This window comes from Aedes aegypti, chromosome 3 (assembly GCF_002204515.2).
Source record: "Aedes aegypti strain LVP_AGWG chromosome 3, AaegL5.0 Primary Assembly, whole genome shotgun sequence".
In the NCBI taxonomy this organism is placed as follows: domain Eukaryota; kingdom Metazoa; phylum Arthropoda; class Insecta; order Diptera; family Culicidae; genus Aedes; species Aedes aegypti.
In genome coordinates, this window is record NC_035109.1 from 131,762,303 (window position 1) to 131,787,678 (window position 25,376).

General features: G+C 39.0%; 1 protein-coding gene across 2 annotated transcripts in view; it reads left to right on the top strand.

Moving 5' to 3' along the window:
- The window catches only part of LOC5569942, a 228,339-nt gene that overhangs the window by 42,885 nt on the left and 160,078 nt on the right, over nucleotides 1–25,376 (top strand). For both annotated transcript variants that reach the window (XM_021848798.1, XM_001658787.2), the window contains exon 2: nucleotides 16,623–17,314. In XM_021848798.1, coding sequence (XP_021704490.1) covers nucleotides 17,257–17,314 — 58 coding nt within the window. In that variant the 5' untranslated portion in view covers nucleotides 16,623–17,256. The remainder of the gene's footprint in view (nucleotides 1–16,622; nucleotides 17,315–25,376) is intronic.

Below are 25,376 nucleotides of genomic sequence, written 5' to 3' on the forward strand. Positions count from 1 at the left end.
GATCGTCCAGCAGCAGCCGCTAAAAGCACCGATACCAACGTTCGATGGCCGATACGAGAATTGGCCAAAATTCAAGGCGATGTTCATAGACATTATGGACAGGTCCAATGATACTGATGCCATCAAATTGTATCACTTGGACAAGGCTCTCGTCGGAGCAGCAGCAGGAATCCTCGATGCCCGAACAATGAACGAGAACAACTACGCTCAGGCGTGGAACATTCTCACAGAGCGATTCGAAAATCCCCGTGTCATCATCAACACCCACATCCGCGGCCTGCTATCCTTGAAGAAGATGACGAAGGAGTCCTATCGTGAGTTGCACCAGTTATTAGACGATTGTTCCGGGCATATCGAAAGCCTACGTTATCTGAAGCAGGACCTCCTCGGTGTGTCGGAACTGATCGTGGTGCATTTGCTTGCATCAGCCTTGGATGCCTCTACCAGGAAGCAGTGGGAAGCAACCATCGTTCGAGGAACGCTTCCGAAATACGACGACATGATGAAGTTCCTAAAGCAGCAGTGTAACATCCTGGAGAATTGCGAAACATCAGCTCAAGTCCCTCCTCCTCGTGCCGAAAGATCGAACGTGAAAGCCACAGACCAGTCGAAGTCAAGTCCGAGATTCAATCCGAAAATCCTAACCGCTAATAGCTGCGGTAGTGCTTCAAGTGAAGAATGCGACTTCTGCGGCGAATTCCACAAGAACTTCCAGTGTGAGCAGCTGAAAAACATGAGCGTACCTGAGCGAGTCGAGAAAGCACGTTCCTTAGGCATGTGCTACAATTGCTTGAGGAAGGGTCATCGACTGAAGGATTGTCCATCCGACAGAAAGGGCTTGAAGTGCCGCCAACGTCATCATACTCAGCTTCACGACGATACAAGATTTAAGTCCAACCAGCCTGAAAGCAAGATGCCTGAACCGACAGCTTCATCGGAGTCCACACCGAGACCAGCTGTGAAAGAAGTTCAAGCAAGCACATCCAGTGGATTGTGCGATATTTGCCAGAAAACCATTCGCCAGAAAACTATTCGCCAGAATGACATCCGCCAGAAAGTACCATATGCCAGAAAACCATTTGCCAGAAAGTACCATTCGCCAGAAAACCTTTCGCCAGAATGTACCATTCCCCAGAATGGACCAACCCCTAGATTTTTTTTTATTTTTTTTTTGTTCAGTTTGCAATTTTAGGAGAAATAATCGACCCAGAGCATTAAAACGTTTTGTGGGATTGTTTTTGTTAGTATACTCAAAAAAAAATACAGGGTCTCTTGGACACTAGTTGACTTAGTGAGCCAGTTTCGAATATACGTTTTGGGGATTGTGGTTCTAGTATTCTAATTGTTGGACTAGGTACACATGGCTTCCTCATGGTTAAAAAATATCGATTTTTCGAGCATTCAATGATCAACATCATCATTTGAAGCTTTATATATATGAATTGAAAAGACTGCACTTAATCCTGAGGGACCATGAAACAGAAAGCAGAAAACATACAATAGAATAACAGTTGCATTCCTTAAAAGCTGCTCCACAATGTATGCTTACTGTGTAACGATTTTATATTCAGCATAACGGATAATAAAGTAGGGGAAGGGGCGGTAAAATGAACACATTAAGGATATCATCTTGTTTCTGATAGAAAAACGTGGAATTTGTGAAATTCTATCGAACATCATTAAAATTAGGGATGTCATCTATAGCAGCAACATGAATTCAGACTAAAATAGCAAAATTTTCACATATTTTTATCGCTAGCAAAAAACGGTGCAAATGTTCATTTTACCTGCACTATGTGGGTAAAATGAACAGCTGTTGGTGGTAAAATGAACATCGTGCAAAAAACGTGAGCAAAACATATATTTCTGAAAATTTTCATCTCGTTACAGAAAATATATCCATTAATGATTGTAACCCATTCAAAAAGAATTCTAAAGGTATCATATTTGACATCATATCACAACGATATTCACTTCACTGAAAAACCTCAAGACACCCAAGCTAAAAGTTACGTCGGTCCTAATTTTCAAACGTGGTTTTCTAAAATCTTAGTTTGCGTTGATATTTTCACTTCAATTGACCTCCGTATCAACCCGAACACTCCGATTTATGCTTCAAATCGTCCGTGCGTGATAAAAATTCATATAAATTTGTTTTTTTTTTTCTCGATAAAAGGCACCGTGTTCATTTTACCACCCCTGTTCATTTTACCACCCATTCCCCTAAGTTTTTTTTTAATATATTGTCCCTGTAAAATCAGATTATGGTTTGGAAGACTTCACAAGAGATTCGCCCTTCTTTTCAGCATAGGCTGTTCTTAAAAGTTTTGATTCGTTTTATCGACTAATTCATTGAATAATTACGAGATTTCAATATACGCTGCAACTTTTGTTATACAAATGTTATAGCATGAAATAATGTTATTTTATAATTAGTAAATTCCATACGATTTTCTTTCTGAATTTTTCAGTTTCAATTAAATGTTTTTTTTTATACTATTAAGTTTTATAGGAAATTATGGTTTGGAATATTTGACAAGTAGTTTTCTCTTCTTTTCATCATAAGCTGTTCTTCAAAGTTGTGTTGCCTCTTAAGGGCTAGTTCATTGGAAATTTAAAAGATTTCGATATACGTTGAAACTACTTGTGCCGTCTGTTCGATGAAGTAAATAATGCCTCCACTCGCAAACCAAAGTTACATTTCCTATAACAATTTTCAGGAGCTTTCAGACAATTGAAAACAATTTTTAAATTAATAAGAACATCCTATATATGAAGAACAAATAATTCTTATTTTTCCATAATTATACCAAGTAGCGATAGAATCATTTTTTTTGAATACTTTTTCGTGTACCGAAATTTAGGTGACCATTATCACTAAAAACCTTTTGGTCTATTATTACCCGAATGTTGTCCCTTGAATATCATTTCCTCGAACGCCAGTTACACGAATGACACTTTTCCCCGCAATCCATTCTCCCGAATGGCCCGAAATTTGTATGGAACGTGGTATTAGGATAGAACCACCCCCTTCTACCCCCTTGAACGACCACGTGGTTTATGTGCGGCCCCAAAATAGATCCAGTTCAATATGAAGAAACAATCTTCAGAGACAGAGTGGTGAACTAGAAAGAATGCTGAGTTTGGAGAAACTTTAAAGAACCGCTGATCAAAAAAGAAGGATGCATATCATATGAACCGTTTAGCACCCTGAAATATACAATAAGTTATGATAATTATGAGTGCCAGAACATTTTCGAGAAAATAGGCCACTTGAGCAAACGGGATATTCAGGGCATTTGCGGAACTGGTGTTTGGCGAAACGACATTCGGGATATCGATATTTGGTGGAAAGTAGCTCAATCCCAATAAACTGTCAATTGAAAAGCAAAAATTATCGAGAAATTATGTACAATACAATATTCTGATGAAGAACAGATCGCGGTGAATTGAAATGCATTTTCTCAAAGTTAAAACTAGGTAAAACAGCTTAGAATATTGTATTAAAACCTTATAGGCAAAAATCTCGCAAGAGATGTAGAATAACATTGTTATATTGTCTCTGCTCTGTGCACCATTAGAAAGCTTAAAATGAGAAGAACGAGATTATTACAATACTATTAGTTCAATTTAGTGCTCTTGAAGATGTGAAAAAGGCACAATTCGAATATTGTGACGGCCATCTTTGGATTCCGAGATATTTCACCATGCATTAATTGATCAAAATCGACAATAAAAATAATTCTGGGGAATAGTACTTTCTGGCGAATGGTACATTCTGGCAAATGGTTTTCTGGTAAATGGTACATTCTGGCGAATGGTTTTCTGGCAGATGTCATTCTGGCGAATAGTTTTCTGGCGAATGGTTTTCTGGCAAATATCGCACAATCATCCAGTGTACTCACACCGCAAGGTTCACACAGCGTGACGTCATCGTGTTCCATCCAAGCAGCTCCAACCAAGAAAACCGTCCTCCTTTTAACAGCAGTGGTGCACGTTTACGATTCCCAAGGTAAGCCTCACTGTTGTCGAGTCCTGCTAGACTGCGGGTCCCAGGTGAACCTCATAACGAAGAAGATGGCCGAAGCCATCGGAGCGAAGATTTCATCAGCAAATGTGAAGATTTCCGGCGTCAACAATCGAATGACAACCAGCATGGAGAAAGCCATCATTAAGTTCCGATCCCGTTATAGTGAATACCGTGCCACGGTAGAGTGTGTTATCACCCCAGCAGTGACTGGCAGAATTCCGAGTACCAACATCGATGTGTCCGATTGGTGTATTCCACCCGGATTCCAATTGGCGGATCCAGACTTCAATGTACCTCAAGAGATTGACATGCTGATTGGCAATGAGCTCTTCTTCAAGATAATCAAGTCCGGTCAGTACCAGTTGGCAGAGCGTCTACCAGAGCTGCGTGATACTCATCTTGGTTGGGTATTCACGGGCGAGTTGGAAGAAGTGTTCCATCAAGGTCCATCGTATTCCCACACGATCACCGTCGAAAACGTGTACGAAGCTCTGCAACGTTTTTGGAGCGTAGAAGAAGTAGCTGATCAAGATCCTGTGACATCCGAAGAAGTAGAGTGTGAGAAGCATTTCCGCTACACACATGAACGCAGCGACGAAGGGCGATTCGTTGTGCAACTCCCTTTGAAAGAAAACGCCTCCCAGCTGAGTGACTGCAGGTCGGTCGCTTTGAAGAGATTCCACCTCCTCGAACAACGCCTCGTTCGAAATCCGTGTCTCCGTGAGCAGTACGTGCAATTCATCAGGGAGTATGAACAGCTCGGCCACTGCACAGTGGGACGGATTGGGGTTTTAGGAGGAAAGATGGAACTCACGCCTTCAATTGTGATTTTACGTAAAAATGATTTTCTACAAAGTTGTTTCTATTATAAAAACAATTTTTTTGGTCGGAACGAAAATTAGGGTGGCCCTTTGTAAAAAAAGATAACCATCAAAACTTTTTTATTTTAAGGAACATTGAAATAGTTTGTTCTATAAAGTTGAAGATCGGAAAATTTTAAGCTGATTTGTTAAAAAAAGTTTTTTCCTAGCTCAAAAATTGACCGTTTTAGAGCATTTTTTGCTATTGATGTAGGGTTGCCCATCAAAAATTGATTGTTGTGTTTTATTTTTATTATTTCAAGTTTCTCAGCAAAACTGTCTTCCCATCACTTTTGGAGCTAATTGAAACGCAAACATAAAAGATATAGCTAATGGAAACAAATAGATACAAGAGTGTTTTCGTAATGATAATTTAATTTACTTCCTTGGACATAAAGTATCATCGATACTAATACATACGATACACGAATGCAAAATGACAAAAATGGCAAAGAAAGCTCTCAGTTAAAAACTGTGGAAGTGCTCTTAACAACAATAACCTGAGAAGTATGATCTGATCCAGCGGGGACGCAATGCCAAAAAAAAAAGAATATTGATACAATTTTTTTCTGATGAAAAGTTAAAGACTTCTTAATAACATAAAAAAAACATTTTCTATATGTTGGTTTAGCTGAGAAAACAAGAAAAAAATGTGTTGACATGACGATAGCTTAAAAATGTGAATAAAAATCGTATTATTCTTCGGTGGATCTGTTTGCTAATGATATGACTGGTTCATATGTTAATAACCATTCATAACCGTTAATAACAGATTTTTAAAAGAACTCTCAAATTAACTATCTCTAAATTATAGCCTTAATTAGTCAAAACATCTAAACATGATCAAATAATGCATTTAGTCATTCTCCTTAATCTAGGCTTGAAAGTCAGCGTCATAATCAGGAATCGTACTTTAGTAATATACCGTTTCAGATACGATATATCTCCTACGGTGGACAAATTACTTGTAAACGAATTTGCAGCAATTAAGCATTCGTAACTTCCAATCAGAATGTTTCCCAAAAAGCCTGACAAATCCCAAAACAGAAGTACTTGGATGTTTGGGAGGAGCCATGCCGGGAAATTCAACCGTGTGGTAAATTTAGAATTTATTTTCAAAAGACTTTTCTCCTTATTTTTATTGCTGAACTCTTTTGACGTTTGTTTTATATGAAAAATGTTTATAACTATCACCTACAAAATTGTACAGACCTCAAAACATGCGTCTCAATCGGCTCTTAAGATGAAGGGAAGACAACTTTGCTGAGAAATCTAAAAAAACACACAAAAACCTATTTTTGAAGGGCCACCTTACATCAATAGCGAAAAATGCTCTAAAACGGTCAATTTTTGAGCTAGGAAAAAACTTTTTTTGTCAAATCAGCTTAAAATTTTCTGATCTTCAACTTTATAGAACAAACTGTTTCAATATTCCTTAAAATAAAAAAGTTTTGATGGTTATCTTTTTTTACAAAGGGCCACCCTAATTTTCGTTCCGACCAAAAAAATTGTTTTTATAATAGAAACAACTTTGTAGAACATCATTTTTAAGTAAAATCATAATTGAAGGCGTGAGTTCCATCTTTCCTCCTAAAACCCCAATCCGTCCCACTGTGCACTGCAAGCAAGTAAGTGAATGCAAAGATCCTCCCAACGTCCAAAAGTGCTACCTACCGCACCATGCTGTCATCCGTCCAGATAGTTTCTCGACGAAGTGTCGAGTAGTGTTCGATGCTTCTGCAAAGCCATCGCAGAACAGCCTTTCCCTCAACGATGTCCTTAAGGTAGGTGGTACTGTCCAATCCGATATTCTCGATATTGTCCTGCGATTCCGAAAACACAAATATGCTTTCACGGCTGATATAAGCAAAATGTATCGCCAAATCATGGTTGCTGAGATGCATCAGCCACTTCAACGAATTTTTTGGAGAGAGAGTCCCGAACAGCCGTTGAAAGTATATCAGTTAACTAACGTTACATATGGCACAGCGAGTGCACCCTTTCTCGCAACTCGCTGCCTGGTTCAGTTGGCTGAAGATGGCAAAGAGAAATGTCCCCTGGGAGCGTCAACTGTGAGGGAAGACTTTTACGTTGACGACGTGTTGTCTGGCGATGATACGTTGAGTGCAGCAATTGAACGACAACAGCAAGTTAAGGATTTGCTGGCCAGTGCTGGTTTCCCGATCCATAAGTGGTGTTCCAATTCCGAGCAGTTGCTGGAACGCATTCCAGAAGGTGATCCTGAAACTCCCAAGGTCCTCGAAGAGCAAGGTATCAACACTGTCATCAAAGTGCTTGGTATTTTGTGGGATCCTCACAGCGATGATTTTCTGTTCTCGATCAAATCTCCAAATTTGAACTCCGAATCCGAAGCCAATACCAAGCGAACAATATTGTCCGAAATTGCCAAGCTGTATGACCCACTTGGATTCTTGTCGCCCATAATTGTTCTCGCCAAGTTACTAATGCAACAGTTGTGGCGTAGCAAAGTGGGCTAGGATGAGCCTGTCGAGGACGAAATAAGCCAACAATGGATGCAGCTGAAGAAGTCCCTTGAAGCAACGAACCAGGTGCACATTCCAAGGCGTGTGCTGATTGATGATGCTGAATGCTACGAGCTTCATGGTTTTGCTGACGCTTCGATGTCGGCCTATGGAGCGTGTGTGTTCATTCGAAGCGTATTCAACGAGTCGGCGCAACTACAATTACTCTGCAGCAAATCCAAGGTGGCCCCTTTGAAGGCAGTGACGATTCCACGGCTGGAATTGTGCGCGGCACTCCTGCTTGCGCGTTTGGTGAATAAGGTTTTGCAGTCAATCCAAATGCCGTTTCATCGTGTGGTGCTCTGGTCGGACAGTCAGATTGTTCTGGCTTGGTTGCGCAAATCTCCTGACCAGCTTCAAGTGTTCGTGCGCAATCGTGTTGCTGCAATCCGAGAAGAAACAGAAGATTTCGAGTGGATGTACGTCCGGTCGGAGTCCAATCCGGCTGATATAGTGTCGCGTGGGCAAATGCCCATCGAATTAGTGAAAAATGAGTTGTGGTGGCATGGACCAGACTTTTTGTAACAAGTGAACATTGAAAATAAGCCACCAGAAGAGATTATTGAAGACATTCCGGAGCTACGTGTTGCTCCAACAGTGTTACCTGTAATTGAAGAAGAACAGTTAGCAGTGTTTTCAAAGTACAGCTCCTTCAGAAAATTACAACGTGTAATTGCATTGGTGTTGCGTTTCGCCACCAACTGCAAGAAGAAGAATTCAGCTTCACGTGTGAATAAGCCTATCCCTACCTTGGCTGAACTTCGTCTTGCAATGGACGTTATTGTGAAAGTGATACAACGAGAAGAGCTCAACGATGAGATTGCTCGAGTCGAATCGGGTGAACAGTGTCGAAAGCTTGGTTCGTTGGGACCGATCCTTGTAAATGGTATGCTTAGAGCTGGAGGACGTTTAGAGCATTCCAAGCTACCATATGGTGAAAAGCATCCGATCATCCTGCCGTGTAAAAGTACGATTGTGCGAATGCTGATTCGTGCCCTACATGAGGAGCATCTGCATCTGGGACCAACTGGTTTGGTTCATGTGATCCGAAGAGAATTCTGGTTAATCAATGCACTATGGTCCAGGAATCAGTTTTACGCGGAAAGATGCATTTCGAGCTTTAGAATGAAACATTAGACAAAAACGGTCTTCTACAAAGTTGTTTGTATTAGTTAAGCCCTTTGTTTGGTTCTATTGAAAATTAGGGTGGACCACATTTTCATAGAAATTGTGTAACTAACTTTCTTATTTGTACAAATTATATTATACATGCTTCAGCAAAGTTGTAGACCATTCAATTTCAAGCAACTTTGCCAAAAAAAGTTTTTTTGTATCTCCTAAATTGACCGATTTAGAGCTTTTTTCCTACGGTGACATAGGGTGGTCCGAACAAAACTGGTTTTCTGGCTCTAGAGTTTTCAATTCAAATTTCTCATCAAAGTAGTCTATGAAACACTTTTAGAGCTTTGAAAAATGCGTAATTTGGTGAGTGAAGAAACTCGCTATCTCCTTCCGTTTAGGAGTTATTGTTGTTTTTCTCTCAAAAACAAGCCTACTTTGATTGTGAATATCTCTGATTGGGGCAAACATAAAAAATATCTTTTGACGGCGTTCAAAAGACAAAATACAATTGTATATTATATCAAAAAATTACAGATGTGTTATTTTTGTAACTCTAATAAAACGTCTTGAAAAACAAATATTTTTTATCACAAAAACTTTAATAACTTTTGAAATAAAATAGATATCATCAATATTTTTGCATTAAAATTTGCGTTTTGTTAAGTTCTAAAAGTCGTTCATAGACGACTTTGACGAGAAAATAATATTAAAAAAAAACTAGAGTTGAAAAACTTATTTTTGTTGGACCACCCTGCGATGATTAGGAAAAAATGCTCTAGATTGGTCAAATTTTGAGCTACAGAAAAACTTTTTTTGGCAAAGTTGATCAAAATTGCAAGTTCTTCCGCTTTGCCTAAGAGCATATACCAGTATTTTTGCAAATAAAAAAGTTGATTATATGATATGTGTGATATTGTGGACCACCCTAGTTTCAAATGACACAGTATGTAAGCTTGCATTTTTAGAAACAATTTTGTTGAAGATCATTTTTGTCTAAAATTTCATTTTCATGCTCAAAATGCAAAATAATAAAGAAATACATACTATGAAAATCTTCAAAATAGTTTTAGAGCCCTATCTTTCTTATTTCAGATTTCTCGTCAAAGCAGTCTATGAACAACTTTTAGAACTTAACAAAACGCAAATTGTCATGCAAAAATATTGATGATATCTATTTTAGCTCAAAAGTTATTAAAGTTTTTCTGCTTAAAATCCTTTGTTTTTCAAGGCATTTTATTAGAGTTACAAAAATAACACATCTGTAATTTTTTGATATAATATACAATTGTATTTTGTCTTTTGTATGCCGTCAAAAGATATTTTTTATGTTTGCCCCAATCAGAGATATTCACAATCAAAGTAGGCATGTTTTTGAAAGAAAAACAACAATAACTCCTAAACGGAAGGAGATAGCGAGTTTCTTCACTCACCAAATTACGCATTTTTCAAAGCTCTAAAAGTGTTTCATAGACTACTTTGATGAGAAATTTGAATTGAAAACTCTAGAGCCAGAAAACCAGTTTTGTTCGGACCACCCTATGTCACCGTAGGAAAAAAGCTCTAAATCGGTCAATTTAAGAGATACAAAAAAACTTTTTTTGACAAAGTTGCTTGAAATTGAATGGTCTAAAACTTTGCTGAAGCATGCATAATATAATTTGTACAAATAAGAAAGTTAGTTACACAATTTCTATGAAAATGTGGTCCACCCTAATTTTCAATAGAACCAAACAAAGGGCTTAACTAATACAAACAACTTTGTAGAAGACCGTTTTTGTCTAATGTTTCATTCTAAAGCTCGAAATGCATCTTTCCGCGTAAAACTGATTCCTGGACCACTGTGCAATGCTGCTGCGACTGTTCGTGGAGTGACCAGATCTTGCGTAAAGTGTTTCAAGGTCAAGCCCGTCGATATAAGCCAGTATATGGGAAATTTGCCGTCCTGTCGCGTGACACCTGCGCCCCTTTTTTCCGTCACTGGCGTAGATTACGCTGGGCCGTTCCATATCAAGCAGGGCTTGCGCAAGGTGACCACAGTTAAGGGATATGTAGCGGTTTTTGTCTGTATGGTTACTCGAGCCGTGCATCTAGAGCTGGTGTCAGACATGACCACCAGTGCCTTCATCGCTGCGCTACAGAGATTCGTGAGTCGGCGTGGAATTGTGCATCAGCTGCATTCCGACAACGGCACCAATTTTCGTGGTGCACATCATGAGCTGAATCAACTCTACCAGGCGTTCAAACAAGAGCAAGATAACCACCAAATCGAGTCGTTCTGCGTGTCCAAGGGAATTGAATGGCAATTTATTCCGGCGGATGCCCCCGAATTTGGTGGTATATGGGAAGCGGCAGTCAAGAGCATGAAGAGTCATCTGAAGAGGATCGTTGGGAATGCATCCCTGAATTTCGAGCAGTATGTGACTGTCCTGACAGAAATTGAAGCGATCCTGAATTCCCGTCCGCTATTCGTGACATCATCAAGGTCGGACAGTCCCGAAGTGATTACGCCTGCCCATTACCTTATCGGGCGTCCTCTCACCGCAATACCAGAGCCGTCATATGAAGACATCCAAGCCAACCGGTTGGATAAGTGGCAGCACCTGCAGATGCTCCGAGATCATTTCTGGAAAGCTTGGTCCCGCGACTACCTGAGCAGCTTGCAGCCTAGAAAAAAGAACCAGAAACTCAAAGCGAATGTTATTCCTGATATGATTGTTCTGGTGCACAACCGGAACTTGCCCCCTCTACAATGGAAGCTGGGTGTCGTAACCAAGACCTTTCCTGGAGTAGATGGCTTGGTACGAGCCGTAGACGTCTACAGCGACAAGTCAACATTTCGCCGTCCGATCAACAAATTGTCAGTCCTGCCGATAGAAGACAACAAGGCCTACTTCGACCTATCTCAAGTTTCGAAATAGACATTTCAACGTGGCGGTGAATGAATAGGCATATAAAAATTAGACCGCTATTGTCGCTGCAAACCTTGTGACCAACATCTAGTATGCGAGATTTGCAGGTGGTACTCAAAGTGTCAAATTTTCTCCAATTTAACCATAGTAACCTACTTTGGATAACAACAAATAAACCTCGTCACAGTACCATCGCACATACGTTGCGTTTTCGCACAAAAATTGGGTGAACCTTAATCAGCACGGCGAGCGGAGTGCCGGCCTTTACAGAATCTCTCGGCTTAACGAACGCCTTGTCCAACACTACTTGTATTGGGGCAATGACGGAACCGACGTTAGCTCCCTCTATGGAACTGTCGGCAGTCAAGAATTTAGGCTGAACAACTTCGGCGGGTGTGAGTATCTATTGATCTATTGATGTTGGTCTGCAGAAGGAATCGGTTCTCGTGTGGCTTCCTTGTAGTTTTCATGTGCTACCAAGCGCTTCCATCAAAAAAGTTCACTCCTTTGATTTCACTTCAATCTTGTGCTTTTTTCTCCAACATACTTCCTGGTCGGAGTGTAATTCGGTCTGAGTTCAATCCAGGTCGAATGGGTTCATTCGATTCAGCGATTTCTTTGTGCTGGCCTGGCATTTTCGTTCAAAACGTAAGCCACTGCCGTTTGATCGATCTTCTCATCGGGACTGTTTTCACCGAGAACAAGGTGCTGATTGATGTAGCCGGTGTAGATATCCGTCGCTTGGAAGTGACCATGTTTGGCCAGGTTTATTAGAAAATTAATGTTCATTTGAAGTTCTTGGATTTGATAGTTAGATTGTAATGAACGGACACTTCGTCTTCTTGGGGGACTCCGGTATCCACCCTGCTGGTACTGGAAGGTACCGGGGTCAAAAAGCAATTTAAGAGACCAGCTCCGGGAAGGAATCCTCCAACCAGAACTTCGGCGAAGGTTCTGGCCTCGAATGAATGACCAATTTTGCAAAATCCATCTGGTTTTACTAGAATCGGTCATTTCATATGATAAACACGAGAGAGAAAACAAAACAATCAGGTTGACACTTTGAGTACCAGTGGATCGTGTCTGGGGAAAATCAAGGCTACTGTGGTAGATGCATCTCCATCACAGTCAATGTATGGAGGTAACAGCGCCCCTAGCGTTCTAAATCTAATACTTCTATTGGTGAATGTTCCGTGTACGGAATAAGTCATGCGATGCGTGAACATCTTTTGTGTTTCCTTTTCCTACCGTTTCTATCCCGCGCGTATGGAGACTTTTCTTCCACGCCCCACCTTCATGCACGATCACGCCACGCAAGGCTCTGTGCAGAGGAAGGAAGAGTGAAAAAGTACAGTCTTCAAGAAAGTGTTGATAGCAACCAACGTGTTGAGAAGAAAGTTCCAACTCTTGTGTTAATTAGTAGTTAATATACAGTAGTTAAGTACAAAAAACAGTGTTTTAGTTGAATTCCCAGTAACCCAGTCCTAGTATCGAAGAAGTGTCCTCCCGAAAGAGCCGTAAAGTGTATCGGCTACAAGACGAAGCGTCCAGCGAGGGATCCTTACCCTCTAGCTTCGGACGTCCTCCCGGAAAAATGTTACAGTCCACTTTGCTCGTTCCCCCGGACGGAACAGTCCTTAGCCAAGCAATTCCAAAAACCTGACTAAAATTCATCCAAACCCATTCTTCATAGCTTTGTGTGTCATCTAAGTAAAAGATAAAATTATAATTATTATTACAAAATTGTAACAAAAAAGTACATATCGAATAAATTAAAACTACCTTATACAGCCGCGTTTTGCATACCAGCAAAAAAATACAAAATTGTCAAAAATATTTATAAGCATTGACCATCCTAGGCCTAACTCAGCTTTAGTATTCTCAAGAAAAAAAAGTAAGAGGTTGTTTCCGAGATACGACCGCCAAGTTAACGTTGGATAACGTTATCTTCTTCTATTTTCTGGCTTGAGACCGTCACAAACTTATGAAAGATTGGTACTGATAAAAATCTAATCAATTTTCACACTATTTATTGCATGTCAATTCTGACCTATTATGGACATTGTGTGTTATTATTTAGTTGGTTCGGTTAACACTACAACACCGATAGAACAGGTCGATGGAAGAAGAAGCATGAGCGTTAACTCTTGCTCTTCAAACAAATATTCCGGTTGAACGTTAGGTCCACGCATAATCCACTAAGATTGGTTGTTTTAGTAGGTTCCGCAGCCAGTTTGAGGTTGAGGTACTTCTCCATGAAGTCCGCGAACTCCATGTTCTCCTCTTTTCTCAAATCGATGTTGAAGTTGCCTGTCATGATGATTGGCATGGTCTTCTTTTCATACTCGAAGAAGTTCCGTGCCGTGAAGCACTTCTTCTGCTTCATTGTGGTATCTGGGGAAATGTAGAGGCAAACCAGTAGTGCCCGACAATTCATTATAGTGATCTCGGCAGCGCCGATATCACCATAATCATCTGACAAGCCTAGCTTGTCAGATAATTAGGTGCAGAGTTTGCGAATCATGTGCGCCACAGCCATCGTGGTTGCGGAGCTGCTGATCCGCAAGGTTGCCATTCCAGCGCCTGACAGTGAAATCGCTCAGGACTTCTTGATCAAGACTGATTTGCGCTTCCAGAGCTCGGCCGTCATGGCCCTTTGTTTGGTTGTTTGGTTTGATTGAAAATACCAACTTGTGCGCGATCCACGCCAAGTGTGTCACCATCATGCCAAAGGACATACAGCTGTCTCGTCGTATCCGTGGCGAACGTGCTCAAATTGCATTAAAGCACAATTTCAAACAACGGTCCTTTTCAGGGCCACAATTTATAATTTTATTTATTTATTTGATACTGATCGCTCTAGCATGCATGTAGGCAGCGACGATGACAACGGCATTATTCAATCATCTCTAAATGCGAGGCAAATCGGGCTAGATTCTTCATTCAAGTGCCGTCCGCAATTTATCCGACTCATGCACACACTGTGGACGTTTGCCCTGCACGCGCACGATGAGAAATTTATTTCTTGGCCATGATGAGTGATTGCATGCAAATGACTGACCAAAATCTGAATCAATCACATCCAATCACCAGTAATGTCGTTATTCACGGTAGAAAATTTTCATAACTCTTTCAAAATGAAATTGTTGTCCTGAATAGGACGGTTGGGGGTAGTCACTGGGTTTTCATGCCATTGTTAGACAGAAACACACCAAAAGGTTACCGAATTTCAATTAAAATGTGGTCGGTAATCTTGGGCTTCCTTGTTCGATGGTTTGCTCACTCCTACGACGGCAATTATCAAGGTTTCTGGACGCGTTCTCCACGAATTCGATGGGCAGGCTGGATAGTTTTCATTGTTAGAGTAGATTTATAGAAAGATTTCCAATCGATTAGTGCAAGAATCTTGAAAATCTATCCGGGCGTTAGTAAGTTATTAACTGTCAAAATCTAACCACTTTTCGTGACGCGAGCGATTTTCGTTTTTCGAAATTGTACCCCAGTATGACGTTATCCAACGTCAAAAAAATAAAATTCAGAGTATGGTTTTGTGATAATCAGATTTGTATCTATTCTCTAAGTATATTTTCCAATAATTCTTGTTATTTCTTCTTACTTCTTCGAAACATAATTTCATTTTTTTTAGTAAAAACACCGACCCGTCAATGCTTTCAGTGGACAATTTGCCCTTTGAAGGAAGCATCACGCTAGACACTAGACAACGGACTATCATGCAACGTCCAGTGACCCAGTGACACAGTCGAAATACTTTCCTGATAACAAGTTTTTCGGACTGAAGCGGGAATCGAACCCACACTCCTTGCGGCTAAATGCTTGGTAACACTATCCGCGCTGCCAATGAAATACACCATAATAAATATAGGCTCTTTTTCGCAAAATCTTAATAATACAGTCACCCCACAGTTATGGATCAACTACGGGTCATTTTTCAGAACAAAATATGATTTAAAAACATGGTGACGCAGTACAAAACAAAATTACCTCCTTGGCACTGCAGAATGTTGTTCTTTTCAAGAATACACCTCAAAATACCCAATTATTTACGAAAAACTGACGATTTCGATAAAAATTTCAAACGATTGCCACCCCACAGATGTGGATCATTGGGAGAGGATATGGATCAAATCGACTCATATTATGGATCAAAACATTATAACACCAAATATTCCGGAGGGGCCCAGATAGCCGTAGCGGTAAACGCGCAGCTATTCAGCATGACCATGCTGAGGGTCGTGAGTTCGAATCCCACTGGTCGAGGATCTTTTCGTAAAGGAAATTTTCTCGATTTCCAGGGCATAGAGTATCTCATCGTACCTGCCACACGATATACACATGCAAAAATGGTCAATCGGCAAAGAAAGCTCTCAGCTGATAACTGTGGAAGGCTCATAAGAACACTAATCTGAGAAGCTACTTTGTCCCAGAAAGAACGAGAAGCAATTTATACGTGAGGTAATTGAATGGTGTGCTAGTGAAAGCATACGTTTTGGCGTTTGCTTCGAAATTGTCTTATCTTTGATTCATAACTGTGGTATGGTCTTCAATGCCCCACAGTTATGAATCAACGCTTCTGAGAATACGGTTGACATTTTATTTCCACGGACGGAAAAAATATGCTTAAGCATATTATAATTGATTGCGATGCTGAACAGATTTATGGTTCACATATAGAAAATGTGTTCTGCGTAATTGCAACTCTTTTCGATGAGATATCCCCGTTTTAATCCAACTTTGATCCATATGTGTGTGCTATTCATAACTGTGGGGTGACTGTACTAATTACAATAATAAAGCACCCGATGAACACGTGTTACCTTCTTAAACCTAAATACCTATACTACACTCCTTCGCAAGTTAAAGCAGACATATTTTACATAATCACGGATATGTAACCAATATAGTTACCAATAAGATGTTCCTTTGGGTTAGCACAAGCATCAATGTTTCGGGTTTACAAACCATTCATAAGTTTGTGCTATACAAATGCCGCGAAGCCTCAAATGCCGACTAACTTCATTTACGTTATATAACGTAAATGGAATTACGTTTAATATAATTTGCGTAAATAGAAGTTACTTAAATTAAAGTTTTAGTGTACACATATTCAACCAACTCTTTCTTTCTTTCCCATCCACAGGATATCGTCATCTGTGCATATTGTGTGAACATTGACCAACTCGGAGAAAATCGTTCGAAATCGTTCCTAGAAATCATCTGGCATAAGCCGTCCAATACGTCTCATCATTAACATACCGGAAGCGTCCCCCCTTTGCGAGGACATGGATTTTACCGTAGTACGACCAAATGCTTTGCTCCAGCAATTAGTCCTCTATAGTTCTTAACGAAACTAAGCCTGATGGTGTAATGTTCCTGAATGTGTTTGAAGGCAGCTTAAGAAGGAGGAAAGGTCATTTTAAGTGTAACGAAGCTAGTGAAGTAATTTAAATTCGTCGTTTGCTAGTACTTGTGTCTAAATTATCCAACGAAATTCAAGTGAAGTGAAGTTCTCTTCGTTTTTGTCGGTATAGTTGTACATAGGCCCGAGGTGGTGTACATAGATCTAGATAGGTTGAGTGTATAGTGAATAGAAGAGGGAAGGAAGCCTACCGGTTTGGTGATTTAATTTTCCGAGAAGAAAGTGAATAGCATCCATCCCCCCCAAAAGAGACCAAGAAATTGCAACGGGTCCTTAGCAACGTAATTGTATCGCTCAAAAAATTAAAGGTCACGATAATCTTAATTCGGTGTTACGCGTAAACATCACCATCAAGATGGTCAACAAAAGCTACCTGGTGGTTCCATTGCTGGGATTGCTCGTCGGATATGCCGGTAAGTGTGCTGACTGATTGCATTCAAAGATAAACGTGATCGATTCCGTCGTCGTGGCATTCTCTATAGGTATCTCTAACATTTTGTTTTGACATAGGAATGTTGTAGTTGACGGTTCCTGTTTCCAGTATGAAGCCATAGTTCAAGGTGATTGTCATTCCAAACGAGACATGTAATTTACATAATAACTTTATACATGACTTGCGCTGACCAATCTCGTTAGGTCCAACACACTTCAGTTTATGATTTGAATTTTTCGCCTATGAATAGTTCACCATTTGATGGTGCAACAACTATTTGATAATATAAAAATAAAAAATAATAATGCAATTTTATCCACTTTCACCTACATAATGGAACAAAAGGGTAGAAAATACTGTAAACACAATGATTTCAAAGAAGTTTAAGATGTATCCTTTTAATAGCGAATTTATAACGATATACAATCTAATTACAGTTAACTCAAAGCAACGGCTAAAGGTTTACATGTCCTAACATCATTCACCGAAATACAATTGTAGTAGATACTTCTACGAATGATTGCTACATGTTGGGCTGTCTTACCTCACAAATGCATTTTACCTAAGCTCACAGACCTTACCGTCACACAATAATGTTTCTCCATCGAGGAGCTGCTACCAACTTTCCGTATCCGAGAATAAACGCTTTTTCCATCATCCACTACATGCAAAAGTGAGATTGAAGAGCATAACAACACTCGAGGCAATCGTCAACAATGGCTGGGTCGGTCGCTCGGTCAGGTCAGGTTCATACAAATGTAAGAAACTGACTGCAGAAAGGGGAGGAGTTACCTACATCATCTTCCATCCAAACTATATCCCGGGGTAGCATTGTTTGCCGTGATGGTGGCGGCGGTGGCTGCCGAAGTGGCTCCTGAAGACCAAGCAAAAAGAGTCTTCTATACAAGTGTTCTTAGAATATAAGAATCATCCTTCAAGAAAAATGCCACCATTACACTGCGGGCAAATATGGACCCGAAGTGGTAACTTTTGGAAGCCGCTGGTTTAAAATATTATCCTATACCTATTTGCCAGTAAAAAATCATACTATCAAGTATTTGTATGAGAAGATGAGATGAAATAGACAAATCGGAAATCGATTCCTTGTGATTTTTAAAATAGAAAAAGTTTAATAACAACATTTTGAATTTAGCGACTTCTGAAATGTTTTCCCTCTGTGCGTTCTTTGCCACACCGACTACTGGCGAAGAAAAGTTCTAACCATTTTCCTAGCACTAGTCGGCCGGATGTTAGCGTAGAAGGGGGGGGCTGAGGCTAGCTGAGTGTGGTTTAACACACCGCGAGGGTGTTTAGCAGTAATTAAAAATTTCTCCTCTCAAAAGCTCAAGAGTAAGATGGAGCAACTGAATGGCGCATCAAGTCAGGGTTTTTTTTTTTTTTTGCTTTTGTTTCGGGAATAGGTAGGTATGCGACAGCTGTGACGTTCCTCCACGGAAGAAAGTGTGTAGAAGTGGAACAGGTGCTAAGATCGAATCTTGCTAACGCGGGAACCGAGACTGCTACGGTGAAAAGTTTTTCGTATTTCAGAAGATATAGGGATTTTATATGACGTGGAAGCGAAAAAAATATTTATTGCATTTTTTTTTGTAAAAGCATAATTATGATTAATCAATACTTTGATCGACTTGATCCCAATTTATTGGAATAAGATGAAAATATCACATTCGAGTTGTTAAACAATTGAGCTGTTTTAACTTTTCACGTAGATGTACTAAGGCTGTATGTTCACTCCAAAACTAAATTTCCTACTGAAGGCTTGTTTTGCGCCCCCGAACAATTTCTTAATAATTCGGGAAATTTTGAAAGAATGGAATTTAGGCGATGAACGAACTAAAAATTTGGCTCTAATGTTTATCCTAGTTCGTTTAGACTACCCAGTAAGGTGGTTCAAAAAAAAAACATTAACTAATTACCCATTAAAACCAAGCATCTGATTTGAAAACGGTATTCAACAAAGTTATAGCCTATGAACCTTTTAAACATTATCAGTACGATACAAACCCTTAAGAGCACATATACAGAAACTATGACTGATCCAATTAATTGCTTGCTTTTTCCGTGCAAACTTTGAAGAACTTATGCAGTGTCAGTTTTCTCCGAAATGATCCTAAATTATGGGCGAATACTGAGAATGTGATTTATGTCGTTATCGTTTTTAGGAACTGGGTCGGCGATCAACATATAAACAAACAAACGTCAAGCAAATTGAAGTTCAGTCGAACCTGAATCGGGTTGGCATTGAAACTATGATTCAAAATATTCAAAAGCAAATTAGGTGTGGAACGAAATGATAGGACCCTACTACCTAGTGTAGAATTTCCCAATAGGTGGTCCGTGGACCCCTATGGGGCCATGACAACATCTCAGGGGACCGCAAGTACGTTTCAAAATATGAAATTTTTAAGTGTTTTTTTTTTCATCCAACTGCAAAAAATACATAACTCATAGAAAATTGTCTTATTATTTCGGTTCTCAAAAAATTGCGTGGAATGAAAAATTGCTGAAAAAGCAATTCTTCCATCAATTATGAGTTTTTTTAACTTTACAAATACTGATAACACAGCGTAACAAAAATGGTGCCATTCTCAGAAATGTTCCAGCAAGTCACAATTTTTAGCTACAGGTCGCCAAAGTTGTATAAAACACTAATTTTATGAATGATTACATGAAATTTAAAGTACAATTTATCATACTTTTTTGTAATCTAATCCACCAAACATGCAAAATAGAACTTGAACTTTCATTTCAGACATAATTTGATTTAAATTGCGCGATTAAATTTCGATTAAACCGATTTTTTCAGCATGCTTGCAGTCTCCATACAAAATTCTTCGTTTCTTCTATATGGCAAAATACAACAATTCTCTAAACCATCAAAAAATAACTTTTCCGCATCGAAATTAATACAAACTTTGACGGTAAGTATTGTTATACACATAAAGTTTGAAGTATTAAAAGTTCCACATAACGTGTAGGAAACTGACAATTTGTAGATCCCAAAATGAACATGAGCATAACAAGTTGAATAAGTTTTCTAGGAGATCTGGATCGCGGCCTTTAACTTGATTCAAATTCAGTAACCTCATAATTGTTGAGTAGTATATCTCTTTAGTTTTGGGAACCTTTCGAAGTAATTGATCAACTTCACAACAGAATCAAAAATTTCACTTTTTGTCAAAATTACATAATTCGATAAACATCCAACCTGCACTAGTTTTAAAAATATTTCGAAGACATCCCACTAGATCTTATTGATCAGAATAGCTCGAAATACGTTATACTCAGAGGAAAAAATTATGCTCTCTGTCTCGAAAAACACCAAGAACCAGGGTAAACATAAGTTGGGTAATATTTCCATATGTATTTTGATCAGTCTGAAAAGCGTGTGCAAGTTTCGTTGAGGAAAACAAAACAAACTGTGTATGATGAGCATATGCGAGTAATCGTGTGTTCAAATCTCACTAATGGACATATAGAGCAATTGGTAAACAAACTGTGCACATGATAATAAATCTTCGAGCTGTTTAGTAGAATACCTATAAGTAGATGAAAAAATCGAATTTAGTACTATACCATTTAATTCCACTAGATTTTGTATCCTTTGACAGATACGCGTATTTCGACCTCAACTGTAAGGCCGTCTTCAGTGTCGTGTACTAGACTCGACTTCGCGTATCTGTCAAAGGATACAAACCAAGGGGTGGATCACTCCTGATGCATTGAAATAATTTCAAACATTGAAATGCATTTAAATGCACACTCAACAAATTTCAATTCATGGCTTGCTCAAACAGTTTAACTGTTGCCTGTTTTGAAGTGTCAAACTTGTTTCACAAAAATAGATTCAAAGAGGGACTGAAACTTTCCTAGGACTCATGAAGTTTCTGGAATCGGCACTTGGCTCATACCAAAGAGCATCAAATCTCTCACTGGACAGTAAAGTTAGTAAGGCATCATAAAGACGGCATTTTGGCGTGTTCAACGAAAATGCAAACCTGTCTACAATAGCTTTAATTGTTTGTCGAGGCTGTTGATTCATTGGCAGCAGGAGCAGTCTGCAAGGAAGGAGTTCGAAATAACCTGTATTGCGATTTTTTATCAAGCTTGTAGGGTTCGTTCAAATATTACATAACGCAACAGGGGGAGGGAGGGGGTCTTCCATTGTGTTACGGTCCAAACAAAAATTTTAAATTTTCCATACAAAAGCTGTTACGTGGGGGAGGGAGCGGGTCTTAAAATGACAAAATTTGCGTTACGTAATATTTGAATGATCCCTGTGAATCATGAATGTGTGATTACAATCTCATGAAATAAATGACTCCTAGACGAACACTCCATCTCTCTTATTTTAATCCAGTACCGTTGTATCCCGCCAATCTAATGATTCTAGGAACGATGTGACCCGATAGACCTTTCAACAACTGGGGAACATTTTCATAGTAATTGATACGGCGTACAATGGAGTACGGGTAGGGTAATTCGTCTGTGGTTGAACGGCTAGAAATCTGGCTTACCTATTAGTTCTAATCCCATATGCCATGGGTACACCATTTACAACCCCGTAGATGAAGTATTCCTACTTCAAAGAATGACTGTAAACGAGTTCTCTGAAATTAATAGATTAATCAACCTCAAGAGTTTACCTCTCAGAACCTGTTCCAAACCCAAACCGAAGCTGAATAGAATTAAGCAATTTATTTGGACAAATAATTTGTGAAAAAAAATCATTTCTATTTGATGCAGATTTACAAGTACCATCAGTAATGAGACTAGTAAAGCTGCGCATTTCTCGGGGAGTAGGTTCCAATGAATCCTGATTCCAAATGGCACTGCGTCTACGGGGAAGTGCGACAATATATGCTTGTTAAGCCATCATCTTCTTTCCCATTATGTTTACTGATCACTGAGCTGCATCAGTCAGGCTTCTAATACGAAATTAATACATTTTCAGAACTTCAGCTGAATAACCTAAATGAATAAGGTTTGTGATTAATAGTAGAACATCTAAGCAAGTTAATTTTTGTTAGGAAGAGTGAAACCACCAGATAAACAGTTTCAAATCTTTCAGAACAAACAATGTCTCGTTGCTATAGCTCAAAAAACTGGTACAGGTCAAAGCTAAGTTGATGTGAATGACTAAAAAATGCATTTGATGCAAATCGATGTGCATTTGATGTACATTGAGCAAGTGATCCACCCCTTGATACAAACTCTAGTGGAATTAAATGGTATAGTACTAAATTCGGTTTTTTCATCTACTTAAACTGTGCACGATAAACCGAAACCACTCAAATTTACGGGAAAAAGCCAGTTGTCATTGTGTTATCTGTCTCTCAATAAATGAAGTTTTATTTTAATGATTTTGATCGATTTCCGAGAAGATATCTGAAAAATATACTGTTTTGCTCAGAAATCATTACACTATCATAAAGAACCAAACTTTTATAGCTTTAGGATTCTGTTAATATCTGCCAAAAAATTCTGTTAGTATCTGCCAAAAAAAAATCAGTTGATATTGCCACAAAAACTATATTTTACTAGTGGTCCCGGCAAACTTCGCCTTGCCATCAAGTAGGCTGTTGTAAAACGTCAGTTAATCCCCCATATAAAATTATGCATTTGTTTTCTTCCGTTTTTTGATTAATTCGGAGATATTCTCAAACTTCTTCATCGCACAGTCACGCCGCATCCCTTGTCGAGTGCAACTGTGAAAAAAATTGTCAATCCGTTCATCTGTTCTCATCCGTGGTTTACAAACACCACTCCAATTTTGTTTTTATAGATAGATTTGAATTTTGCCCCTCTTCTTTCATTTTTGTAAAAATTGCGACATTATTATCTTCTGGAAAATGTTAACAGAATTCTGCCAAATATCTTTATTAAAATACTAGTGGTCCCGGCAAACTTCGTCTTGCCATTAAGTAGGCTGTTGAAAAACGCCATGAAACGTCCCATGCAAAATTATAGTTCCGTTCAATCTCGTTTTTTCGACTTTCCCGGTGAATATTCTGAACTTTTTATACACACAAACACGTCGGAACACTTCACGAACACTTTAGTGAAAGAATGGTCAAAATCTGGTGGCCCGTTCGTAAGCCATTTCGTGACATACAAACACCACTCCATTTTTATTTATATAGATGTTGTTAGAACTCCACAACGGATTTTGCAAGGATTTGGAAAAACAATCAATTTATAAAAGTTCAACTTGAACTGCTAATTATTTCATTAAATTTCCTTGAATTCAGCCAAGAATCTTGTTAGCAAAACCAGGAGTCGTCTCAAAATAAATCAGATCCAACATTCGATCGAATCCAGGGCCCAAAAATGATTTATTTCTCTTTTATTTTTTTATTAATCAATAAAAACGAATCTATCATGTCATATGACTATGTTTTATAAAACTAAATGTTTCATGTTGCAGTGTAGAACTTTGTATAATCCCGGGACGGATCTGGTGTAGGGGTTAGAACACACGCCTCTCGTGCCACGGACCTGGGATCGAATCCCATCCCCGAGATAGTCACTTATGACGTAAGAGTTATAGTGACGACTTCCTTCGGACGGGAAGTAAAGCCGTTGGTCCCGAGATGAACTAGCCCAGGGCTAAAAATCTCGTTAATAAAGATAGAAAAAAATATGTATAATCCATCATTAGTGTAAATGGCGCTACGACCTAAACCGGTGCATCATCAATTTAGGTCATAGCGAACCCGATGCTTCTACCCTAATCGTCTTCAATGAGTCATTCCATGATCGATACAATCCATGAAAAATTAATGTGTTTGGAGACACGGGTGCAAAAATTACAAAGATATTATGTAAAAAAACGAGATGTCCGAAACTGGGGTCAGGAGGCGCCAGACTAAAATTGTAGTTTGACCATATTTAGTTAAAATGTGATACAAAACACATTATTACCTTTAAATGACGATGCTTTCCCATCATGCTTGCGAGATCCAAACTATTTTCCCATATTCAAAATCATTACTAAATAAGTTCAAATTTAAGGAGATACGTCAATTTTTAATCAGTTTTCGAATATCTCTACTTTTCTAAAAAAAGCGTACATACTTCAAGGATGTAACATTCTACGCTACCATTACTCTCTATAATAGCTTCCTTTTTTTCTTATATACATCTTGATTGGACCATAGTTTCACTATTTTTCGACGGTGTCCGGTTTTGGATCTCCCCCTACACTTTAGTAATTTTGATGATTTTGAACATGCAAAACAGCTCTTGTCGCATTATGTCGCTGCCATTTCGAATATTGCACATCAAAAAGCATCCTCAGATCTTACAAAAAGCGTTGAAGATGTTTGCAGAAATTTGCCGATTTTCAAGTTAGAACTATTTGGATAATTCAATGCTTTCCACATTTTTTGACATTATTTTCCATACAAAGTTCATTTAAAATATATTTAACTACTCTTCATGAACATTTTGATCAAACTCGGTCAAACACAAACAAAATTTGTGCTTTCAGCCAAATTTGGATGTATTTTTAATTAAATTAAAAAACACTTAAAGAAAAGTAACGTGATATGTGAATAACCCTTTCTGAAACAATAAAAACGCCAAACAACATATTCAGATAAAATATTTCATCAATGAAGACAAAAAACTGGTTTTGGCCAAACATATTTTTTTCCTACCATTGTGGGGTGTTAAAATTGTTGGCTTTGCCGACGATATCACCATCAGTGGCCTATGGCGAATCGATGGAGTAAGTAGAATTGACAGCAGCGCACTCCATAGTAGGACAGGTACGTCACAAGACCGAGGTGGTAGTGATCAATAACCGCAAGACCGAGCAACGGGATGACGCCAATTGGGCTCATCATCAAGGAAGACGTTCAAGGCTTCAACCAAAGAGGTACCAGAGGAGTCCACAACGCGTGTAAAGAGACAACGCTCAGAGGTTGGCATCTGGTTATCCCATTCCCATCCCATTCCACTAAGGTGAAGATGAATCGAAGCCAAACACCAAATTTTCAAGAGCACGGATCTGGAGAACC